Raw genomic sequence first — 27,081 nt, forward strand, 5'->3', positions numbered from 1 at the left:
GGTGAGAAAAACAAAAAAACCAACTACAGCAATAATTTTATTTAATAGTATATGCATTTAAAATATTTCAAGTACGCTTTATGAAGAAATCTAAACTATTAAGAGTAAATAACTTTAGAATAAATATCACGTCTGTGTACTAATGTTAATTAACGAAAGCTAAAACTTCATTTGTTCGAACATAAAAACATATTTACGAATAACAAAATACTTGTGGAACATTACACGCAAAAAATGGATCTTCTTGCATCTCATTCTGTTTCTTTACTTGTTTTTTTTTATTATTAAATGATGAATAAAATACCTATAAAAGTTTGCATTTGATTATTTTATGTGGAATTATCTATTCATTAAAGATCTGATATTTTAACCACTTTTTTCCAATCATTATAACCTCAATAGTATCGATATAAAAGTGGGAAAAACAAATTACCATAATAATTCTATTTAATGGCATATATAATTAAACTATTTCAGAGACGCATTTAATTATTCAAGTATGCATTAAACTAATTCAAGCACGTATTTTGCAAGCATTTTGTTCATTTTTGTTTTGAAAAACTAATGAATAAAATGCATGTATAAGCCTGCATTTGATTATTTTATGTTAAATGTATTAAAGATCTAAAACAAAAGTAAAAACCCATCGTTCTGTTTTGCATTCATCAATTTCCTGATATTTCTGATAGCAGATATCCCTTTAATATCTGGAACTTTTACCATTCAGTTTTTAGCCTGGTAACTGTCGTAGACTAATTTGTGTGTTAACAATTAGAGCATTTAATATAATCCTGGGTATTAATAATGGTTCTTATCTAGACTGAAAGTTTTCAAACTATATAGCATTAAATAATTCGTTAAAAATAATTATCTAATCATAAGGAAAAAGAAACTCGTTCTCTTTAGGAAGAATAGCCAATTTTCCTTGTCAATTCAGATTATTTATTCTCTGTTAGCTTTAAAGAACTGACTGGAGTTAATGAATCTAAACTAATTTTCAACCTGAGAATCGACGTGAGACTTTATATAAAGGCAAAACATCCGCAATCATTGCAGAAGAATATTTCCAAGAAGAATTCACTCATCTTACAAAGAACTGCCAAATTTTCTAACCAATTCAACAGGCCCATATTCGTTTAGCCACCAAGAACTGACCTAACTCAACTTCAACTGAATTTCACCCTAAAAAGATTTTTGTATAAAAATGGTGGCATATTTTCCCTCTAAACTTAGAATTGCAGTTCTACCCAATACCAGAGCCATAGAAGTTGAAAGAATTAACAACAAAACCATTATCTCGGGTATTGAGGCAGAACTTATAAAACTATTGTCACAAGGAATAAATTTCGAATATGAGATTCTTGCTCTCTCAGACGAATCTTACGGAATCAAGGATACGTTTGGAAACTGGACAGGAATGGTCGGAATGCTCGCAAGAAATGAAGCTGACATGGCCATCTCGCTAATAGGTATCACCGAAGAGAGGTCAACTGTAGTGGATTTTAGCTTACCTTACCACTATATCGAAAAAACATTTATGATGAATTATGCTTCATTCTTGCCAAAAACGGCAGCATTCTTGTATCCTTTCAGCACTTTCACGTGGATTTTAATTTTGATCGTACTGCTCTTTATGACAGTGCTATTTCGAACTTTGATATCGCCAAAAGATTCCCTTACTTCTGTTTTCTTCGATTTGTGGGGATCTTCTTTCGGACAAGGAACGAACTACAACCCTCGTTCAATGTCCAGGCGTATACCACTTGGAATTTGGCTCATTTATTCATATGTTCTGATACTCTGTTACAGCTCAGTTCTGTTATCATTTTTGACATCCCCCATCAGAAGGAAACAAATGAGCAATTTCAAGGATCTCTACACCGCAATCAGAGAGGGTGGAATGGAATGCCGAGCAGCGATTCATACACAGGAAGCAGATTATTTGTCGAAAAGCAGTATACCCTATATGAAAGGATTAGGGGAATACATTAAAAAGAATGAATGGTATTATCGATCTCTTAGTAACACAAGAGTTCCGGAACATGTGGCAATAATTGGGTCACCCATTATGTTTCACGCATTTATTGGGTCCTCTGAAAAGTATTTTTATTCGAAGGACGTTTTTGAAAGTTTTCCGATGGGGGTTGCAATCAGAAAAGGCTTTTGCTGCAAAGAGCGCTTCAATACAATCCTACTCCGGATTTTAAGCGGTGGCTTATATAATAAATTCATAGACACTATCAACTACAAAATGGAAGTCTTGAGAAAGTTTAACACTGACCACTCTCAGAGTGTATCAGTTTTAAAGTTATCGGATTTAAGTGGAGTGTTTATTATTCTTGGGATAGGTTGGACAACTGCTATTTTTACTTTGGTAATGGAAATCACCTACAGTCGATGGTTACGCTCAAAACCCCGCCAAACCTGATATGCAAATGACCTTTTGCTTATACAGCATTCACTATCACCTTTTTCTTTTCAAATTAGATGCTAAATCATTTTTTAACTACATAACCAGATTTCTATGATATAACTACTTGCATAACTGAACAATATATTATTAGAGGATACTTTGATTTATCAGAGGAAAATTGCTTACATTTTAACTTTCCAAGATCGTACCCATCACTATTAAAAAAAAGCATTGTATTAAGAACACTTTAGCGATAAATTAAGAAGCTTTATTCGCGTTATCCATTAGGAAGCTTTTTAATAAATTTTCATTGTAATGTTTGAACATCCTCTGGACGTTAAACATTGCTTGTTGAAGCCGCATGCATAAAGCAGAACTAAAGTGATGTACAAATTATTAAATACACCATATATAAATGTTAAGCAACTTATTTGGTTTTGTTCTACTTGGTTCTTTTGATAGCTAACTAATGTTTGAAGTTTGAAATAATGCTTTGCGTTGTAGCGCAGTTGTCTAAATCGTACATCGTTGGTGTGAAATCTTAAAACTTAGCATTATAGTACGATTTAAGAGCACCATATTGATTTCAACTATTGAACAGGTTGGTTTTTAAGCCAATTAAACTGTACTACATCCAAACTGTCAGCAAATATCTGAGAACTATTTCTAAGTTGGTTTTCAAAGACTACAATAATTGAGAACACTGCTTAAAAGGATTTAACTGCTCTGGCTTCAATTAAACTGACCATTTGATAGCAGAAAACCTGAATCTATACATCAATTAATTGGAGAGAAAAAAAAAGGAACTGTTCTAATAAATTCAAATCCTTATGATGAAATTTAATTCCCAAGAAAGGAAAATATGATTTAAAAAGACATCTAAGTAATGATCTAGTAATTATTTATAAGTAATGTAATTTGTGACTCACCTGTTCCAGTACCTATGCAACGCCTCCTACAATTGAAAGTCCCCACACGGTTTTTTATAGGTATTCCGATCAGACCACAATGAAGGTAAACCAGTTTACGAAAGAGCCCTGAATTCAAGATCTAGTAAAATTAAGAAAGTGGTAGCAAATATATTTCTAGAAATTTTTTTAATTTATGAAAATAATTGGCATGTCTTATTTACTTGTCTACCACTACAGATTCAATTCTCAAATATTTATGATAAATTTCTCTCAGTCACATACCTGCCAACATTTAATCCCTTCCATTATCATTTTTCCCAGTGGTATTAAAACGGAATTAAATCTTCAATTTTAAGCAAACAAATACGTTGCATTTGAAAAAACTTAAGTTGACAACCATGATAGTACCGCATATTAATATATGTGCTTAATGTTTGAAAGAATAGTGGTGATCAAAATCATTTAAAAATTAAGTTTATAAAAGAAGAATAGTATATATTTACTACCACTTTAAATATGAAAATAAAATCTTCGGGAAAATCCGGAAGAGTTGGCAGGTATACAGTCACTACCAAAAAGGAATTTGGGTCCATGCGCACAACTGTCTCACTTTTAAGATAGTCTGAGTAGACTACTTAAAAAAGAACCGTGTGGAGGTTTTCTGATGTAGGAAGTGATGACATATGTCATAGGCTTCAATAGAACAAATTTCTAAAATCTAAGAAGAAATAAAATTGCTTATACGTACCGTAATGATACAGCTTTAACACGTTGCACTTTCAAAAAGTCACTATTGAACGTTATAGCACGTAGCATCATGTTCCTTTAGAAATTTATAGGCTTATAATATGCTTCTAATAATTAAAAAATTTGGTGACTTGGTGTATTTTTTTTCTTCATACATTTAAACTCATTTTCCACATCACTACATACAAATGATTTAAAAGTTCATATGCAACTCCACTTCGTTTTTGCTATTCGTTAAGAAGCTGCTAAAATGTTGGCAAAATTTTCTGAAGCGTTGATCTTTACATGTCTACCGTTCTGTTAAATATTTTGCAAAAAGCGTAGTAGTGGCAGGCCTCACACATACGCGAGATATATCATTACTTTTGGAAAAATTCATATCTCCTGACAAAGCTAATAACTTTTAAGTATTAGAAAGTTCAAAACAGTCCGTTAGCATTATTATCTAATGATTTTGCCAAAAACCGGTTTTAACTGCTAAATATAGGGACTATTTAACACTAGGTTTACGAGACGCGTCATTTTGACGCATTTCGAATTTTATAAGGAAAATTACAAAACCCGTTTGCATTTTTATTTTATCTCTTGCAATGACTTTTATCCATTGATCGAGGTAAATATATATTGAAGTCTGTTTTCTTCAAAAGCGTTGAAATATTGAACTTCTCTTTGGGGTATACCTATCTCTACGGACATGCGTCAATTTGACGTGATCGTAATTTAGACAAAATTTTGTGTAAACGTGCAAACATCACATCAATAATAAATAGGAATGTATCGACAATGCTTCGATTCGTTTTCCGATATCGATATCTCAAATGAAACAAGCAATAAACAACTCTTGCCGATAAGAAATAATCGAAAGAACTAACACAGAATGTCAATTGATGTCAGATTTTGAAGGTTTCAGTTGCTCAGTTCGAGTATTGAATAATAAAATACTAGAATATTTTATAAATATACATATCATATTTTCATTTTTTTATAGTATATAATTACATTGCTTTCGAAGTGCAGAGATGCCAACTGCTCCGGACACGCCAAAATAATTTTTAAAAAACGGTAAATAATTACTAAGTAAATTTTGCAGGCATAAATTGGTGAATTATATAAGCCTACGAATTATTTAGAAATAGTCGTGGAAAAAAATCAACTAAATTGAATTTATTAAACCAAGAATCACAATTAATAAACTACCACTTTAAAATATATATTTGCTGTCCGGAGCAAGTTGGCATCTCTGTAAGTGCTGTTATATGTATTCGTTCATGCGTCAAACTGACGCGTGTTCGTAGAGATAGGTATATAAGAAACGTTCGTAAACCTAGTGTTAAGTATTATAACGCTATAAAATTGCACTATTTTCGGATTTTTTTAATTAATTTTTAAACACCTTGATTTATTTGAAACTTATTTCATGTTAGAATATGATCGTCCTATTTACCATAAATATCGATTAAAAAACACTCACTCAGCTGCAAGATGGATGGGCTGCAACGGGGCCATGGAGATTAATTTCGTGACCAACAATTCAGCAATTTCATGACCAACGGCATGATAGCGATAATGTGGCCAGCAGTGTGCACCTGCCGCTTTTACTTCTATGACAAGGTAGTACTCATCGATTTGAAACTGGAAAGAGGTCAAATCACCACTGGGGATAAAATTACTTGCGTAGATATGTTGTACAGTGCGCAAAACAAAAACGAAACGCTCAGAATAACTTTTGATCTAATGATCAGCGTTTCACATATTTTAATCATAATGATTCGAGGACTTAACTTGAGTGTGTTAATTTATTAATGCTGACTATTTTTTAAGTAACGAAATCAGACAGAAAAACGTTCTTTCTCAGAATAAACACACCTTTTTTTTTTTAAGGGCGGTTTTGGATTTTTGACCCTCAAAGGGGAAGGGATAGCTGCTATCAGGAAAATATGGTTGCAATAGTTTGGACAGGAAAGCAACACTTAATGTAATTTAACCCGTTTTTTCCCGAATTTATTTATTGAAATGATACAAAAAGTGGGATTTATGGAAAAAGTGGTATAATATATTTTCGAAATTAATTGTTTTTTCTACTGTTAGGTCATTCAAAAAGTCATTGATAGATTAGAAAGTACTTGCTCCTTATAATTCTAGATCTAATCAGAAATAAGTAAATATTGTGGTATCTGAGAATCTTTTAATTCACCCAGATAAATGAAAATGCTGAAAAAAGTTTCCCACCACAATGAATGTTTTTGAAAAAAGGAACTGTCCTAAATATATGACGCTAGGCGTTAACCGGTTAATCTTTTACGCATTTCGCCATGTCTCTAAATTTTTTTAAGCGTTGAAAAAATTTTGGACAAAAAAATTATTTATCCAAACACAATTTAATTATATTTATTATTTTTGTTATTTTATTAAATAATAGTTGAAAAATTTTGTCTTATAATGTACGCGAAATCTTATATCTATCATTATAAAGAATGTAATTTTTGTATATTGCCATGCATGAAAGTTGAGCGCAATCGGTCGAATAGTTCCTGAGAAATCGGACTTTAAAGAAATCATCTGTTTTAAAATCAATTTCTCAGAAGCTATTTAACCGATTTCGTTCAAAGTTTGTACATTGCCGTATATAATTCGATCAAATAGTTCCTAAGAAATTGAATTTTAAATATATTTCTTTATTGCATTGAAACATCATTTTTTTAATACATATTGGCCATATTTTCGAGAAATATTCATGTTTGTTTATAAAATTTGATATCGATATTTTTAAAACAATATTTAGGGTAGATAATATTTTGTTCTAGCATAAGTTTACTCATGTATATTTTTCGATTTTTTAAAAAAAAAAAAATTGTTAAATACGCGATTCAATTAAAATGGTTTCACATTAGAATATGTTTCTTGCATTTTCGGAAAGTATCATCTCCAGATTAATGAAATAAATATTTATATTTCTGTCTGAAGTCAAGGTTCATTTTCAAAGAGGTGGGTAGCAGATGAGAATATTTACTTGGCTTTAGCGTGTAAGTACTGCCACTTACATCATAAACGCACATTTTACGTCATTGCAATATTTGCAGCCTCAAAACCAGCAAACAAATTTATTAGATGTTAGTTCCTTGAAATTTTCATTTTTCCTGTAAAGTAGCGGAAAAGGAGAGGAATGTTTGAATAAGAAAAAAACAATATTTAACAAATTTCATCAAGAAGATCAACATTAAATAAAGTTTGATTGTTATATGTTTATTTATACAGTTTTCAAGTAACGTTTTACGTATTATCTTTAATCTTATATTTTAGAGGCCATTTTTATTTGAAGGTGAAAATATTCCGAAAATTTCCATTTATCGATTACGAGTCATTGGGATTCTTGGATTATGCCACGTCAATTTAATCTTCCTTAATTATTCACCTCAAGTTTCAAATAAATATTTAATATTTAACTCAAGCTATGTTACAGTAATCATTCATGCGCTACCAGCTTTGTTTCGCTCAAATTAGCAGAAAAGTTGGTTTATTACTCTCCATTTCGGATTATTTCTTACCTTTTAATGAGGCAAATAAATTTCGTATTCCTAATTCAAGGTCAACATATAAAACGAAAGTCCACAGATAATATTCTTGCGAGAACAAGATTTTCTTCCGCGTCAAATAAAGAAATGAAAAGTAAGGGTTTTTTATAATCCGCAAGAAGGCCATTGGTTCCGCTGTGGAAAAAACACTTTCCCTACATATTTCAAAACAGAGCAATTGCTTCTTTTTCTTTTAGCAGTTTTTTTTTTCATTCTTCTTTCGTATCATCTTTAGGAAGTTCATGACCACTTGCAGGTGCTTTCTGCGATCTTCGTGATAACGTTTTGAAATATCGTTTGCAAAACTTTTTTATATTTATATAATTTGCAAACGACAAAGTATCAAACGATAAGCAATTTTTTTTCTTTTTAATTATCTAAATGGTTTAAAAATTTCGAAATTTCTAAATATTTTTCATTTAACAAATGTTTGGCTCGCAATCATATTTCATGATCATTGTTATTTACAGAAGTTGGAATGGCGAAAAAGTTTCAAACTCTGCCGGTACTGAAGTCAGTTAGTAAAATTTCCTTATTATACTTTTTCTAGTAGATATTTTTTACGTTAAGTTTTAATTAAGCCTGCAATTTTTTTCACGTTTAACGAATATACTATAATGTTTGGAACTTCCATTGAATTTAAGGAATGCAATAGATTGGAATGAACTTTCAATTACGTTTCACTGATAATTAATTACTAGGTTGGACTGAACATTCAATTGCGCTTTACCAATAATCTAGATTGGATCGAACATTCAATTGCGTTTCACTAATGGACTAGATTAAACCCAGCTTTCAATTGCATTTAACTAATAAACTGGATGTTTCACTAATGCATTAGATTAGTCTGAACTTTCAATTGCGTTTAACGTTAAAAAGTATTAAATCAATCTTTGCATATCAATCATGCCTTCATCAAAAAAGGAACCGGAATTTGAGGATCTTCTTGAAGAAATCGGTGACTTCGGTAAATATCAGAAACGTTTGTTAATTGTTTTTCTGATTCCTTCAGCACTTGTTCTTCCATGGTTCAGCATGAATATTATTTTCATGGTATTCACGCCAGAACATTGGTGTTATGTACCAGAAGTTGTGAACAGCAATCTTAGTCATGAGGTACAACGCAGCATTATTGTACCTCGAGGAAATTCTTCTTGTTTCAAGTATGATGTGAACTATACAGAACTATTCACCTCCGGTTCTCTCCAGATTAAGAATGATACTCCAATTATTTCTTGCAGAAGTTGGCAGTACGATACAACTTACTTTGAAGAAACAGCAGCAAGCAAGGTAAGAAATTATATTTTAAAATGAAATTCGTAAATTCATCTTGTCTTGTGAACTGTTAAAATACTTGTAATATTTTTTATCCCTTACTCACAGACGGTATTTCATAGTATCCCTTTCATATTAAAAATAAGAAAGGTGGTAGAAAATTATATTATTATGTAAACACTCATTTGAAAGAACATAGGCATATAGTTATATATATTTACGCATCAAAAATTCATATTTGGATAGGATGTATGCGAATTTTATAAAGGTTGTCTAAAATAGTAAATTACAATTAAATTCAGAGATAACAATTTTTGTAGCTACACCGTGTTTGTATCATGAAATTAAGTCGTCAAACGAAGAGTTTAACCCTTTCAAAAGCCATGGTAACTTACGACCAATTTTTAAGTCGATGGTGAACTTTTTTACCACTTTAAATTTACGTTTCCATTTGTTAATAACTTCAACTCTCTTGAAGTGCGTTTCAATTCAATTGGTAACCATTTGTTAGTTTAAGAAAACGTATAAAAGTTATAAAAATGCATAACTCCTTTTGAAGATTGTAGCATTCATAAAATTTATTTCATAAATTACGAAAAATAAAAGTCAATAAATTCCTAATACTTCGTTTTAAATATACTTACCATCAAAGAAATGGCATTCTTATGAACTAAATGAGTTTTTTTTCTTATATCAATTACTATTCTTCTAACAATTTCAATTCAATTATCTTTACTAGAAATAAATGGCCCTTTAAAGGGTTAACGCAGGAATGCCAACTACTTCGCATCTTTAAGAGACTGTCATTCAGAACAACTGCAACAGATATTTAGTTAATATCGCCGTCATTTCAGCCCATTCCCTGCCGAAGAGGGCTTTGACGCAATCGCTCGGTTAAGAGGAGAAACTTGTTTTGATCTGGGTTGTTTATCCCTCCAGAAAAAAGAGAAGTTGGTAGTAAATCCATTTCATATCTATCTTATTTTCGGGAGAAATAAAGAAAAAACTCTGGTAACCAAGACTTATTAACATGTTGAATGCATGCCATGCGGGTCACCGGTGACCGGCACTGAGTTTGTTCGTAGAGCCACGGGAACACCAGTAAATTTAAAATTTTTTTAATATTAATATCGTTACAAAAATGGTTTGAAGAAGTTAATGCAATATAGAACACACAAAAATAGTTTTATTTATATACAAAGAGATGCCACCTTGCTCCGGACAGCAAATATATCTTTTGAAGTGGTAGTTTATTAATTGTGATTCTTGGTTTAATAAATTCAATTAAGTAGATTTTTATCCAGCACTATTTCTAAATAATTCGTAGGCTTATATAAATCACCACTTTTTTCAGTTATGTCATATATACCGTTTAAAAAACTAGCCAAATATGTCTAATATTTGCAAATTTATTTTGTAGTTATTTACCGTGTGGCCAGACGGACAAATTTAGCGTGGCATTCAACGTGTTAAACTAAAAAAACTAGCCAAATAAGCCTAATATTTGCAAATTTATTTTGCAGTTATTTACCGTGAGGCCAGACGGACAAATTTAGCCTGGCATTCAACGTGTTAAACTAAAAAAACTAGCCAAATATGCCAAATATTTGCAAATTTATTTTGTAATTAATTACCGTGTGGCCAGACGGACAAATTTAGCCTGGCATTCAGTGTGTTAAACTAAAAAAACTAGCCAAATATGCCTAATATTTGCAAATTTATTTTGTAGTTATTTACCGTGTGGCCAGACGGATAAATTTAGCGTGGCATTCAACGTGTTAAACTAAAAAAAACTAGCCAAATATGCCAAATATTTGCAAATTTATTTTGTAATTATTTACCGTGTGGCCAGACGGACAAATTTAGCCTGGCATTCAACGTGTTAAACTAAAAAAAACTAGCCAAATATGCCAAATATTTGCAAATTTATTTTGTAGTTATTTACCGTGTGGCCAGACGGACAAATTTAGCGTGGCATTCAACGTGTCATATACTGCACTGTTTCCTGATTTGCAAAATCTTCGTTAGTAAATCTCCATAATGAACGACATATATTTCTCGCAAAAAAAAAAAAATGCTGGAAATGAAATTGTTTTACTCCCAGTGTTTTTTTCTTTACTCAGGAATACAAGCAGTCAGGGATGCCAAGTACGTTAAAAACTGTAAAAAGTGGTACCTAATAAAAGTCGAAAAGCTATCAAAAGAGATTAAAATTTATATCTATTTTAACATATTACTTTCTGCGTGCTATTGAAAGTGAATGCAAGGAATATTTTCGCTTTAATTTATACATAATGTGTTCAATGTAAGTCATAATGATAATTACCATTGAATAATCAAAAAGATTAAATAAAAAAGATGAAATGAGTTCTTCGATTTTTTGACTCACAAGACATCCCTGTAAACAGTCCTGTTTTACAAAAACATTTACTTACCTGCAAACTTCGACCGTTTTTGCTTAAAATTTTTCATAATGGTAATTGTAAAGCAACGAAAAAGCATCAAAGAAACAAGTAACTTTTTAAATATGGTCAGGCTTTTACACGTATTACATCATTTTCAGGAATCTCACATGTAATTCCATACCTGCCAATTTTGACGCATTTTGTGTAAAAAAAATTATTTTTAAATTAATAGTAAATGTATGCTATCCTTATACTTATAAAAGTATTAACTTAATTTTAATGATTTTAACGACCACTATTCGTAAAAATATTAATCTTACATATTAATATGTGAGACTAACATGATTACCTTATTTTTCATGGTTGCGAGTAGGAGATTAAATAATGTCGACATAAGTTGACAAATATGATGACAAATAATATGATTTATTATTATGCTTAAACGGCGTGCTTACGTTGTAATTGTTGCTACTTGCTATAATTTTAAAATATTACGGTGAACAATTTCATACCTGCCAACTTTTACGCATTTGGCGTAAAATTTTATTTCTATATTTAAAGTGGTAGTAAAATGTATACTTTCAAAATATTTCTTGCATTTATAAACTAAATTTATAATCTTTTTGATCACCACTATTTCTAAAAAAAAATTAAGTATATATAGTAATATTGAATACTCTCACGGTGTCCCGCCGGAGTACCTCAGGGCAGCATTCTGGGACCGATATTATACACTTATGATTTTCCTATAAACAAAGCCGATTATAACAGCCTATTACGCAGATGATACCGGTATTATTATTAAATCCAGAAACCCAAATCATGCTCTTCAAAAACTACAAGACCATATAGACGAAATAAAAGACTGGTGCTTAAATTGGAAAACTGCAGTAAATGCTGGAAAATCACAAATATTAATTATACAAAAAAGAAGAATTAAAATACTTCCACAACTTCAACCAAAAATGTTCAACATACCAATAGTTAAAAAAGCAAATTATCTTGGCCTTATAATCAATAGCAAACTCACCTGGAATGATCACATCAAAAGCACAATAGATAAAGCAAATGCAGCAATAATAGCCATACAATCATTAATATATAATCAGAATATGTCACTTAAACTAAAGAAGCTACTATATACAGCAATGATCCGCCCAATACTTACCTATGCCTCACCTGCCTGGACAACGATACCTCAACATCTACTGAAGAAATTAAACCAATGCCAAAACAAGATCCTTAGAAAAATAACCTGTGCAAGATGGTTCATCCGGAATACCAATATACATGCAGACCTCAAAATACCAACTCTATCACAGCATATATACAAGCTAAACGCAGATTTTTTCGATAAAGCCATAGAATGTAAAACAGCAAATTTTAATAAAATCTTTAAATTTGAAAATTATATCAAAGATAAAAACTACAGACCAATAGCTGCACATTTCACCTCCGACGCCTCATATCATAACTATCAAAACAAATAATTTCATCAACCTTTCTGAAAATAACGTTTACTCATGCTGATTCTGAACAACTCCAAAATGAAACAAACACAGTTTAGAGCAAGGTGCTCAATTTATTTTTGATTCCTTTTTAGTTATTCAAGCAAAGAGCTTGAAACATTCATAAAAGCAACTCCATTGCCTGCTTACCTCATTGCTCAACCACAACTGTTCTAAAATTCCCGATGAATGGGATAGGGGCCGCTTCGCGGCCCAGGTGCCCAATAAAATCAAAACACTAGGACTAGGACTCACGGTGTCCCGCGAGGCGACAGCAAAATGCAACGTTTGCTTTGGCCTAAAATTGTAATTTACATTCCATTTAACTACCACTGGGGTAAATCATTCTCGGATGGATTAAAAGTTGGCAGGTATGCAATTTTCTATTCAATTTGATAATGTTCATTTCGAAAGTAAATTATAAGTTAACAAAAATGGCATAAATTTGCTGAGCAAATACTAAGAATTAAATGAATTACCCATTTTTTTCTTTTTGAAAAAAGGGCGTAATTTTGAAATAGAAGTGGAACTTAATATTGCGTTAAATGAAATATTTATCTCAGGAGTTTATTTGAAAACTATACGTCAATTTATTAATCCGCTGAACTAATAATTATATTTTATGAACTATGTTACAAATAAACGAAACAAAATCTCTTTTTGGCATAGTTATTTATAATTCAGTGTTTTTGAAAACTGAAACTATTATTCATCGTGAATACCTAGTGAAAAGTATGTATTTTTCATTTTTGCAGCAATGTTATTTTAACAAAAATATCACCTCTTACAAGAAAGCTTTAACACGTTGAATGCCACGCTAATTTTACATGGCTTGCACGTCTGGTCACACGGTAACAAACTAAATTTGAAAATATAGACAGATTTTGCTAGTCTATAAAATGTTTAGCATTACATATTGAAGAAAAGTGGTGAATTATATATGTCTACGAATTATTTAAACATAGTGGTGGATAAAAATCTACCAATTTGAATTTATTAAACCAAAAATTAAGTAAATTTTGAATAAATTTTCTGCAATTCCATAAAAGAATGTGAATTTTATAGTTCTATATCATGTTATACGCTGTCAACCAGCTGTTTTTCGCAGCCTATGTGAAAGGTCAGTGTCATCAAGCTGTGGCAGACGCAGCCTAAATGTTATTTCAGTGTCAGCCACCGGTGGTTGACGCTGCCTTAATGTAATTTCAGGGTCAGCCACCGTTTGCTGACGCGGGGCTCAACATGTTAACTAACATCTACAAGCAGAATTTATAGCGATATTATCACCAAAGTGTATTTTACAATCACCACCAATGGGTTTTTGGAGCATCACATCAACAAGCGGAATTTTTTGAGATATTATTACCAAAGAATATTAGCAATCATCATCAAAGGGTATTTACAAAGGGAATTTCCCGGAACTTTCTGATTATTTAGAACTATCTAAATTTAACTGGAGCTTTGTGGGGGATGACATTCAATCATTTTCTGATCACTGCAAGCAAAATTTATTGTCATATTAAGAACAAAATTAAGTTATTGACAATCGGAATTTCAATTACTTTCCGACTACCAATAGAATTCAACACTTTTAACTAGAGCTCTGTTCTGATTGAAAATTCAACTTTCAATCTCTTAATGTCTACTGCAAACTGTATTGTCGTTTTAGCGACGAAAGAAACTCATAATGAATTCAATTTTTAGCCATTTTCTGATTAATTAGATTTCAAAGCCAAACTGAATTTTTCTGATGGATGACAAGGGAAAATTTACGCTACAAGAGAGCTACAGACATTGCAATCTAACTCTACAAACGCTATAAACACATCCTGAACGCTACACCAAGAAATTTAAGTACCAAATAGAATTTGTCGTAAATCGAATTTCCAACTACTTCTAATAGTTCAAAAACTACGTTTTTTTAAGTAATATAAGAAGGAAATATAATTATATTTTCGTCAGACCTTAAACGAAAAATTGTAGGGTACCTCATTTTCTTAGTAAACTTCACTACCAATATTACCCTCCCAAGTCTTTCGAAAGTGATATGTCTTATGTGTCTTGTTTTATTCGTTTCCAGTAAGCTACAAGGAGTATTTAAAATACCATATAAAATTTGTCAAGAATGTGAACTTCGATCTCTTTTCCTAGTTAATAAACTATGTTTTTCAAATAAACTAAAAGGGAGAAAATAATATCATTTTCCGTCAGATCTGAATCAGAAATGGTCTGTTTCATCATTTTCGTTATGAACTTATATCCCTACCGAAATTACCTCCCTCCCCTGTCTTTCAAAAATGATGAACCTGATGACTTTGGCTTTAAATCTTATCAAAGTGGTACAATTTTCTTTTTTTAAAAAAAATACTTGCAACACGCATATCTTAAAAAAAATATTTTTATTATTTTCTTCCAGTGGAACATGGTATGTGATCACAGTCATTATTCCAGTTTGGTGATGACTTTAACAAATGTTGGCAGCATTATAGGAACTCCTTTTTATGGAACTCTATCTGACAAGTAAGTCTATTTTTTATGTAAATAGCAAGTTGAAAATGCAGTCTGACCTAGACTTAACGAAGTCGCTAAATCCCGATAAAAAGTTCCTTATATGGAAAATCATCATTTGAAATACTTAAACAATACAAAACAGGTTTTAAATTCATAACCACGAGACATAATTAAAATAGCAATTGATACACCTTTATCTTGTAAATTATTATCTACTATCGAATTGCTTAAAATAATTTTAACATTTCATTGTTTGGGTGATTTCTTCATGTTCTTCGTCTTCCTCACAACTTATTGCTGTATTGTTTTTATCTTTCACGCTGTCCCGAAATATCCGATTTAGTTAGTGTTTTTGTGGTTGCAGCTTCAGAATCAATGAAGAGAAAATCATTAATCAGTACGGCATCGTTAGTTTCGTGGTTCTCTCATAGCTGTACCCACATTTTTTTTTTAAATTCTTTTAAAGGAATGTCATTCTCGTCCTCCGCACCTTCCAAATTCTCCGTGCTGATTAAGAATCCAGCTTTAGCAAAGCTGCTACGAATAGTACGATCTGTAACATCATAGTTCCAGGCTTTGGAAATTTCTGTTATGCTTTCTCGTAGATTGATTTTTGGCATGTATTCTTGTATGAAATGCAAACAAAAAGAGGAAGGGATTTTACAGCTTTCTCTAAGGTTGAGTGGCTGTGAAAATCAATTCAAGGTCATATCCCCCATAAAATGAGTTAACAAATTTTGAAATGTTCTGAAATATTTCGGGAAATAGGGAAAGTATATCTCAAGCAAAGTTCGTTAAATAGAAAACTCACTTCACTATTTAGAAGTTATTTTACGAAGAAATGTTCTTGGTTCCTTCCAAAATTGGATTTCAATTGAAACATTTGGTTTTGGAACTTGATTTAAAATATTTTCTTCATGTGGACGTATCAATAATTCAAATATGTATAAAAATGTTTCATTGTCTTTCATATAAATAATTTTGAACATTCTGAATTGTTGCTTCATTACTACATTAAATAATGCACAGAACTACAACGCAAGCATTAACAATTGTAGGAAAACATATGAAACTCAAAAACTTTTTTTTTTTCAATTTTAAGAAGAAAATTGTTACGTTATTTTCTGCGTGTAACAGCTATTTTAGAATGTTTATTTGTCGAATGCTCAAAATCATTATTAAAAAGGAATTTTTTGTTCAGATCTAAAATCTTGTTACAGCAGCGGTTCCCAATGTTTTTTTTTTTTTTTGGCAACCGAATCTTAAATGATCGATCTTCTTTTAAAGGAATCCTGAGACTTGATGAATAAATTATATTAGCAATTATGAATATATTAATCAAAGTATGATCATAATTTTGATTATTCTTTATGTAATTACTGTATATTTATCCTCATATTAATGATTATAATTATTTTGAAAAATACTTAATGATTGGAATTTCATCAATTATTTCGGAAATATTTAATAAATGTTTGAAGTAAAAAAAAATTTCATTTTATTTTATGAATGCTAGTCTTAAAATTCGGTTTCATGAGGGAAAAAAGGAATAATTTTATTTTTATTTATAAAGGAATAATTTAATTATCATAATTTTATTTTAGTGTGGGCATAAACTGAAAATAAACGTATTGAAATAAAAACGAAAAATGGCGAAAATAAATGCCGAGAATGTTTATCAGACGCACATATTTCTTCATTGTTATTTTTATTTTATTTGAAATACTTATGCAATTTTTCATAAATGCGTGACTTTTTCTTTATTCATTCAATATATTGCTTTTATGAAAGATATCTTATATTTGTCAATTGTATTTTATCAATACTAGTCTTAAAATTGGGTTTTATGTGAGAAAGTTGAATTTACAGGTTTGGAGCGACATCTGTCTACTTCATAATTTTATTTTAGAGTGTGCATAAAGAGAAAATAAACGTATTGAAATAAGGTTTCGTTGAAATAAAAACGAAAAATGGCGAAAATAAATGCCGTGAATGTTTATCAGAGGCACATATTTCTTCATTTGTTATTTTTATTTCAATTGAAATACTGATGCAATTTTTCATAAATGCTTGTCATTCAAATTTATTCATTCAATATATTGCTTTTATGAAAGATATCTTATATTTGTCAATTGTATTTTATCAATACTAGTCTTAAAATTGGGTTTTATGTGAGAAAATTGAATTTANTACTTTATATACATAAATACTTCTACCATCACCATGTATTGTCATAAACTTAATTTTAGCTTTCCAGTTAAAGAATAAAAATTTCATGATATTTGTTTTGATTCTAAGTTTTACAGTAGCAATAAATTTTTTAGTCATAAAGCACTAAATATGGAAAATTAAACAATGTTTAGGATGCAACTGACAAAAATCAGTATAAGCCTCTCTTAGAAACATTGTTAGATAGTTCTTTCGTTTTATTGCCCGTTTTTCCCCGTAATAATCCAGAGAACCAGCTCTTGTTTCAATACAAGCATAGTATAAACAATCTAACTTTTGAAGAAAATCCATTTATTAATAATTAAGTTCATCTGAAATACTTAGTGGTGAACCTTTTACATCATTATCAATCTGTTTTGAAAGTTCAAGTCTAACTTTCATTATTTCCTTATTTTCTTTCCTTTGAAGTGCAGAATCTTATGCTCTTTTCTTTTTTTCTTCATCTTCTTATTCTTTTAAATCCAGATAAGGACACTATTTTAAGCTTATCCATTTTATAATAATCTAGCAAATGCAGTCGAAATATTCTACTTAAACATAAACGTATAACAAATAGAAGTTTGGGAAAACAATTTCCAAAAGTTTCAAAATTATCGTCTTATTATGCTGTTTTTTTATTAATGCTTATGCCGACCTGATTTTACAAAAAAACCACAATCTTACAATCCCGTATTTGTGGCATTGAAGTTGCGCGGCGGTTATAAAAAATGTCCGAACATGATTCAAATTTTTTTATTGAAAATAAATAAAAAATTAAAGTGTATAAGTACCTCTAACACACATAACAGTAACACGCGTAACTTTTCGTTACGTGTGTTACCTTGAATAAAATTAATTATTAAATTTTAACTATTGGCACTTTTAACTCGAGAATTTTTTCCGTTGCATATCCTGCCTTCTTAATTTATAAAACAAAAAATTTTTAAATAATCTTTTTTACTGAAGTTTTTACAGAAAAAAATGCAAAATTATGTTACGTGTGTTACTGGGAAAATGAGACTATCTTGATTAATCAACTTTTAATCAAGTAAAAAAATTTAGGCCAAATTAAAAAAATACATTAAACAATAATAAAAGAATAAAATAGTTATATTTATTACTAAAAACTATTTTATTGCTCTTTAATATTTTAAGAACTCCATTAGAATATAACATAACAAAGTAGAAAACTGTTAAAATTCAGAGTGTTCCACCTTTTGTTAGAATTTACATAAATATTTTTTATAATTCAAAAAACCATCTTAACTATTAAAAAATGTACATCTTCTAGATTCCGAAACTGTGTCATTTTAGCTTTTACGATAATTTTGAAAATTTAGTCACTCAGGACCACTTTATGTGGAATCGCCCACAAACTAAATTTGAAAATAGAGAGATTTTGCTAGTTTATAAAATGTTTAGCATTACAATATGAAGAATAGTGGGGAATTATACGTGTTGAATTATATATGTCTACGAATTATTTAAACACAGTGGTGGATAAAAATCTACCAATTTGAATTTATTAAACCAAAAATGAAGTACATTTTGAATAAATTTTCTGGATTTCCATAAAAGAGTGTGAATTTTATAGTTCTATATCATGTTGTACGCTGTCAACCAGCTGTTTTTCGCAGCCTATGTGAAAGGTCAGTGTCATCAAGCTGTGGCAGACGCAGGCTAAATATTATTTCAGTGTCAGCCATCAGTGGTAGACGCTGCCTTAATGTAATTTCAGTGTCAGCCACCGGTGGTTGACGCGGCCTTAATGTAATTTCAGTGTCAGCCACCGTTGGCTGACGCGGCGCTCAACATGTCAACTAACATCTACAAGCAGAATTTATAGCGATATTATCACCAAAGTGTATTTACAATCACCACCAATGGGTTTTTAGAACATCACATCTACAAGCGGAATTTTTTTGCGATATTATCACCAAAGAATATTAACAATCACCATCAAAGGGTATTTACAAAGGGAATTTCCCGGAACTTTCTGATTGTTTAGAACTCTCTAAATTTAACTGGAGCTTTGTGCAGGATGACATTCAATCATTTTCTGATCACTGCAAGCAAAATTTATTGTCATATTAGGAATAAAAAAAAGTTATTGACAATCAGAATTTCAATTACTCTCCGACTACCAATAGAATTCAACACTTTTAACTGGAGCTCTGTTCTGGTTGAAAATGCAACTTTCAATCTCTTAATGTCTACTGCAAACTGTATTGTCGTTTTAGCGACGAAAGAAACTCATCATGAATTCAATTTTCAGCCATTTTTTGATTAACACGTTGAGCGCCGCTTCAACCACCGGTGGCTGACACTGAAATTACATTTAGGCCACGTCAACCACCGGTGGCCGACACTGAAATTACATTTAGGCCGTGTCAACCACCGGTGGCTGACACTGGAATTATATTTGGGCCACGTCAATCACCGGTGACTGACACTGAAATTACATTTAGGCTGCGTCAATCACCGGTGGCTGACACTGAAATTACATTTAGGCTGAGCCTGCACCACTTGCTGACACTAACCTTTCACATAGGCCGCAAAAAACAGCTGGCTGACAGCGTATAAGATGATATAGAACTATAAAATTTACACTCTTTCATGGAATTGCAGAAAATTTATTCAAAATTTACTTAATTATTGTGATAGTTGGTTTAATAAATTCAATATAGTAGATTTTTATCCAAAACTATTTTTAAACAATTTGTAGGCATATATAATTCACCAATTTTTTTCAGATATGCCATGCTAAACCTTTTATAAACTAGCAAAATCTGTCTATATTTGCAAATTTAGTTTGTAGTTATTTACCGTGTGGCGAAATGAGCAAGCCGTGTAAAATTAGCGTGGCGTTCTACGTGATTATTAGATTTCAAAGCTAAACTGGATTTTTCTGATAGATGACAAGGGAAAATTTACGCTACAAACGTTGCAATCTAACTCTACAAATGCTATAAAAACATCCTGAACGCTACACAAAGAAATTTAAGTACCAAATAGAATTTGTCGAAAATCGAATTTCCAACTACTTCTAATAGTTCAAACACTACGTTTTTTTTAAAGTAATATAAGATGGAAATATAATTTTATTTTCCTCAGACCTAAAACGAAAAAATGTAGGGTACCTCAATTTCATAGTAAACTTCACTATCAACATTACCTTCCCACGTCTTTCGAAAGTGATATGTCTTATGTGTCTCGTTTTATTCGTTTCCAGTAAGCTACAAGCAGTATTTTAAATACCATATAGAATTTGTCATGAATGTGAATTTCAATCTCTTTTCCTAGTTAATAAACTATGTTTTTCAAATAAGCTAAAATGGAGAAAATAATTTCATTTTCCGTCAGATCTAAATCAGAAATGGTCTGTCTCATCATTTTCGCTATGAACCATCACATCCTACTTCAAGAAGCCTCCACACGGTTTTTTATAAGTAGTCCACGCAGACTGTTTAAAAAGTGAACCAGTTGTGCGCATGAATCCAAAACCTTTTATAAAAGTAATTGAGAGAAATTTATCTTATATATATGAGAATTGAATCTGTAGTGGTTGACAAGTGAATAAGGTAAACCAATCATATTCATAAATAAAATAAATATTTAGTCATATATTTGCTACCACTTTCTTATTTTCATTATATTCTGTATTAAATTACTCGTTCGGTAAATGGAAATCCTTCACAGTGGTCTGATCAGACTACCTGTAAAAAAACCGTGTGGAGGATTTCAGTTATAGGAGGCGTTGTATGAACTTAGTATATCCTGCCGAAATTACCTCCCTCCCCTGTCTTTCAAAAATGATGAACCTGATGACTTTGACTTATAGTCTTATCAACATAGTACAATTTTCTTCTTTTTAAAATACTTGGAAACTGTATATCTTTAAAAAATATATATATATACATTGATTATTTTCTTACAGTGGAACATGGTATGTGACCACAGTCATTACTCCAGTTTGGTGATGACTTTAACAAATGTTGGTAGCATTATAGGAACTCCTTTTTATGGAACTCTATCTGACAAGTAAGTCTATTTTTTATGTAAATAACAAGTTGAAAATGCAGTCTGATCTCTATTTAACGAAGTCGATGAATCCCGATAAAAAATTCCTTATACGGAAAATTCATTAAATTAGTGGGCTGCGCCAAGTAATTTCATAAATGCATATCATTTTCCTTATTCATTCAATATATAGTTTTTGTAAATGACATTTTTTAATTTTACTTTCTTTTTTTTCAGAAGCATTAATTAAATAATTTCATAAAAATGACGGCAATGTTAAGTAAACAATGGATAATTAATAAAATATAAATTTAATGACAGGTTTCAAAATTCGTCATTAAAAATGTTCTAACTCTCAGAATCCCTGTAACCTATCCTCGGAATCTTAGGGTTCCGCAAAACACCATTTGGGAACCGCTGTTGTAAAATATATATTTGAAAGCAATACAAAAGAACGTTTGAGGGCGAAAAAACGAACAATTTAACTCAAATAATTAGATAATACTCAAAAAACGTCCATTGTTACAGCAACGAAAAAAACATTGAAATCCAGTCTCTGAAAACCGAAAATTACATAGCCAGATTTTAAATTGGAATCATCTGCAAGCTCACTTATTTTATTTAAAGTGTATTTATTCAATGGTTTGTCTTTAAATCCTCTAAATTATCTAAATCTATCTAATCTAAATCTTCCTAAATCTATCTAAATTATTTTCTTAAATCTTGTCTATTTCTTCTCAATTCACATTTTTTCCATTTTGCAAGGAAGATATCTCAACTTCGAATAAGCCTATTAAGTTAAAACTTGATAAATTATTTGAGAATAGCATGTAGCTTAAACTCATACTAGCACTTTAATATCAGAAAATATTTATATTTCTTCTGTGTTTAAATTAAAAAACTTTTTCTGTAAAAATTCAAAAAAATTAAGTCTTTCTTAATTTAAAAACTCCTTTTTATTTTTTCAATTTCTTTAAGGTTGTACGGTTTTAAAAAGAACATATTTAATTGTTAAAAGTTATTTAAAAGTAAAATATGTCTATTAAAAGTTTTTTCAAGTAAAGTATACATGAGCTTCAAGTAAGTTAAGAAAAGTTATTTCATGATTTTAATTACTTTTATCGTGCGTGCAAGACGCCACAGTTTTGTTTCTTCACATTAAAGCATTAAAGAACATTAAATTATAGTACTTTGCAATATTTCATGAAAGTGTGTGCATTTAAATAATGTCTAATCTCGCTGTATAAAATGTATAATCCAAGGTTAAGCTTTAAATAAGATATCGAAAGATAAAAAAAAGATGTACATTGATGTTTCTCAATGAAATCAAAACTATCCAAACTAATTAACTAAACAAACTACAAGTTTTTTTGTTTAAATATTTAAGTTGAAAAATTGGTTATAACCAAGTATTAAATATTTATAAGTTGCAAACAATGGTAGAAATATTGTGGTTTGGAGAATAAATTTCTGATTGTATACACCCCAACTATACAGTAACCCGTTTAATGACACATGAAGGCCTTATTTTACTTAGAAATTCTATTAAGGTTTATTCATTTTTAAGGAAATATTTCTAATCGCAATATGAATGACTCAACTCGCCTTCAACCTTGAGAATTTTTCATCCTTTGTTTAACTAAACATGACAATGTTTTTTAAACTCCTACTTATTACCCGTAAAATCAGTACGTTTCATTTGTGTAGCCTATTTCTTCATTTATCCATCTATTGTTAAGTGAAACGTTTCCATAACAAATGCCGTATAAATAAAAGTTATAATCAGTGTCAGATGGCTGTCTGTTAACTTTCATTTGAAAATGATTATGTTACGTGTAGTGGTCATGGTGTACAAATGAATTCGAAAATAAATTCTTGACTTTGAATGGGAAACTTTTTTTTATAATCAAATAAAGTATTATTAGGGGATGAAGTAAAAAGTTTTATTCTTCTAGATTTGTTTTTATGCCTGCAAAGCGTGCAGGTCAGGTATGAGCAACAGAGAAAGAAGAAAAGCGTTTACATCATGTAGATTAATAGAAGAGACGTGAAATTATATATTATTTGAATATTGTTCTAAAATGAATCAAGAAAATAATACGTTGGTGAGCTTTTTAGTGTCCAAAATGCGTGCTTCAGAAAGTGGAAATAGCTTGAGTTTGCAACAGTTATTTATTACTGTTATGATGTTATGTTTAGCCAATATTTAGCTAGTGATCTTTAAATGTTAATTCGGAAAATGGCACAAAACGTCAATATGATGAAAAACCGCAGTTTCGTGCAGAGAAAAAGCATCAGGGAAACAATTTTAATGTTTAAAATGTTACGCATCACCTAGTCTAAGAAAATTAAATCATCATGATCATCTGAATATCAAATCATCATCAATTTTAAAATTTTAAATTGTTTGTGCATTCTGAAACTCAAACAACTCTTTTCGGTGAAGTGGTAAAGCATATCACTTATAGCTTTACCTAAAGTGCAAGGCACTTAAACTGTGGCTACTTTTTTTTAAATATTTTTCTTGTCGTAAGAGCTTTGAAAAATGCTGTTAAAAATTAGTCAGCGCGGAACACCAATATTGCTCATAAAAAATTTATACAGAAATTCGCTTGTTTTTTTTCTCTCTTAAATTCTACATAATAGTAGTTTAAAAATTGAATAAAATGTTACGCTTAATTTCTTAAACACACAATATAAGATTTGTCCAAACAAGCGTTTCATCGATGAACTAACTATACGAAAGTGATTCGCAGTTTCACGTGACTCGCGTACCATTTGAGTACATGAAAGTATTATCAGTAATGATGTGTATACAATATGAAGGACGTAATAAAATCAACTGAAATAAAAAATATATTAATGGCATTCTGTTAGCATTTAAAAGAAATCAAGGGGTCATTTTGATTATATATTTTTAAACAGAATGGTAAAGATAATAACTAGGTTTTAAATCTCTTAAATTAACTATTTTAAGTTGATATTTTATGCAAAAAAGATAATAATAATTATTTAACAATACAAATCGAAATCCGATTTCAAAGATAGTAATCATATAAATTTCTTGTCAGAGATTCTAGAGATATTTTATAATTTTATAACCGTCATTCAACAGCCCACCCAATTTTTGGGTTTGCGACTACTAATGTTCAACTCCGTAGCCTTGTAATTTTGCACCCAATCCAGAAGACAAGGGAACTCCTGGATCGAGTAATGGGAGAAATTTGCCTTCGTGGAGAACTTTTTGATGGAGCTAAGCCGCATTTGCATTACATGGAAAGGAGGAACACGAGAACCACCCACGGTTAGCCTGACTGCAAGAGGACTCTAACCCATGGTCCGCCTACCACTGAGGATATTTCACGTCAGCACTGTGATCGGTGCAAGCCGGATGCGGAATTCGTATCTACTGGGATTCGAACCCGGTTCGCGCCACATTGGAAGGCGAACTCTCTATCCCCTGAGCCATCGCGGCTCAGATTCTACTGATAGTAAAAATTTAATAAGCATTTCCAGAGCTAGCATGAAAATAATCAAATACTTACTAACCTTTATTATTTCAGAGCACTTTAAAAGAGCCTTTTTTTTCATATGCTTTTATTAAGAGCAAGCATCGTAACAAACTTTGCGCTGCTCTGAATTTAAAAATGCAACTGAGGTAACTGAGTCCATCGCTTTGGAACAAATTTAAAAATTCCATTAAATTATGTTTCACAAAATATGCTTATTTTTCATGAAGGCTTAGTTCAGATAATCGAAAATTATTATGTTTTAATTCAAAGATAATATGACACGAATTATTTTATTTCCAGATTTAAAAACAAAAATTTACATTTAATTTAAAAGTCTGCTAAATTTCATTAATTTGAGACATTTGATTGCTTTAAATAATCTAAGAACAACTTCCTTGTCTTCACTAACATGAGTTGTTTTGCTTCGATGGGTGAGACTATTTAGATGAGAGTAAATATGCAAAAAAGGAAAACTTTCATCAAAGGTATTAGAATGAAAAAAGGCTGGGAAGCTCTGGTTTAGGAAGATAAAAACTCCTAGGAAGATAAAAGCTCTAACTCCTAGTTCCAAAAGTAGAATGCTCAGACTATTTAAAAAGTAATCGATTTACGCACAAGGCAATTTTTTTTCTAAGGTAGTAAAAAAAATTATTTTACTTCATTTATAAATCTGATTTATTAATATCCATTGGTTCACAAAGCAGGGGAAAAAATAGTTTTATTTCCCAACAAACTGTATTAAAAGATGCATATTTGCTACCACTTTAATTTCTTTTTCCTTAACATACTCTCTAACAAAAGTTGGCTAATGTCCCTATTAATACCCTATTTAATTAGTTCATTTAAGCATAATTTGCGTTTATTGTTGTTGTCATCGGCTATTAAGGCAGAGGGAGTTTTCCAGTGGCGCCATCTATGGTCAAGAATTCAACTTCTGCCACACCCATACGACACACCCGTTTATAGAGTTTACCTATTCATACATCCATTCATTCGTCCACAGATCGTTATTTTGATCTGAACCGAAGAACGATCAATTTTCAATTTAGTACCCACAGAGATACTGGTTTGTTATGGGAACATGAAAGACTTTGTGACCCAACCGTTTTAACTTTCTCCAGTCACAATTTACTACACTGTGAGTCTTCGGCCGGCTGGATTTCAACTCCTGTTCTCATAAACGTGAGTCCAGCGCCTTGCCCACCAGGCTATCCCGGCCCATTTGCGTTCATAAAAAAAACTTTTCAAATAAATTATTAAAAATGCATAAAAAAACATCGATTTTGAATTTCAAATAAATCTATCAACCTCTTTGGGTCACTATCCCACGATAGATAGGACAAATATGCGAACTTTAAAGTCATTTATATCATTTCAGAATATTCTTGTTCCTTAACAATATATCATTTGTATTTGAAACAATGCTCACTTATGTATTACGAAATCAAAGAATCCATTAAACTTGAAATTCAGTGAACTTTCGTTTTCGTTTCAGAATAGGTCGAAAGCCTGTCTTCTTCATCGTCATTCTAGTCACGGCCATCACGGCTATTTCCTCCGTCCTCATGACCAACTTTTGGACTTTCCTCATCCTCAGAACCATCAATGGAAGCCTCATGCCGTCCGTCTTTCAATTACCCTACATCATTTGTAAGTACGGATTAGTCTGCTTTCAACAGCTATTTTTTTCTCCAAGTGATTAACCAGAAGTATCATGATGAAAAGTTTATAAGCACCAAACAATATTTTTGTTTCTTCAAAATTTCTGAAATAAAGAACATTTTAAAGGAGAAAATAAGACCAAAAGGACAAGTTTTTCATAAAATAAAAACTTATTCTTTTTGTATAATATTTAAAAATTATGAATTATTTGAATTTTCCGGACTAAACCCAAATTTAATTTTTTAGGAGGGGGGAGGGAATCAAAATGTAAATGTTTTTTTTAACTATAATATACATAATTTTTGATTTCAAGCTTAAAGTAAATTATATATATATA

At 30.8% G+C, this 27,081-nt stretch overlaps 2 protein-coding genes across 5 annotated transcripts in view; both read left to right on the forward strand.

The window, feature by feature from the left end:
• The first annotated feature begins 1,204 nt into the window (after positions 1 to 1,204).
• LOC107445039 (glutamate receptor U1-like) lies at positions 1,205 to 2,428 on the forward strand. Its single transcript, XM_016059351.3, has one exon. It carries the CDS (start codon positions 1,205 to 1,207, stop codon positions 2,426 to 2,428), a length of 1,224 nt encoding a protein of 407 aa, XP_015914837.2.
• A 5,222-nt stretch (positions 2,429 to 7,650) lies between these two features.
• LOC107445037 (carcinine transporter) overlaps positions 7,651 to 27,081 on the forward strand; it is a 34,739-nt gene continuing 15,308 nt past the window's right edge. The window contains exons 1-3 of one of the 4 annotated variants that reach the window (XM_043045506.2): positions 7,651 to 8,933; positions 15,248 to 15,351; positions 26,578 to 26,732. In XM_043045506.2, coding sequence (XP_042901440.1) covers positions 8,550 to 8,933; positions 15,248 to 15,351; positions 26,578 to 26,732 — 643 coding nt within the window. In that variant the 5' untranslated portion in view covers positions 7,651 to 8,549. Of the gene's footprint in view, positions 8,934 to 15,247; positions 15,352 to 21,487; positions 21,592 to 26,577; positions 26,733 to 27,081 lie in introns of all 4 variants that reach the window. The other 3 variants (XM_071185596.1, XM_071185595.1, XM_071185594.1) reach the window with 3 other exon arrangements.

Source organism: Parasteatoda tepidariorum, chromosome 9, assembly GCF_043381705.1.
Source record: "Parasteatoda tepidariorum isolate YZ-2023 chromosome 9, CAS_Ptep_4.0, whole genome shotgun sequence".
Taxonomy (NCBI): domain Eukaryota; kingdom Metazoa; phylum Arthropoda; class Arachnida; order Araneae; family Theridiidae; genus Parasteatoda; species Parasteatoda tepidariorum.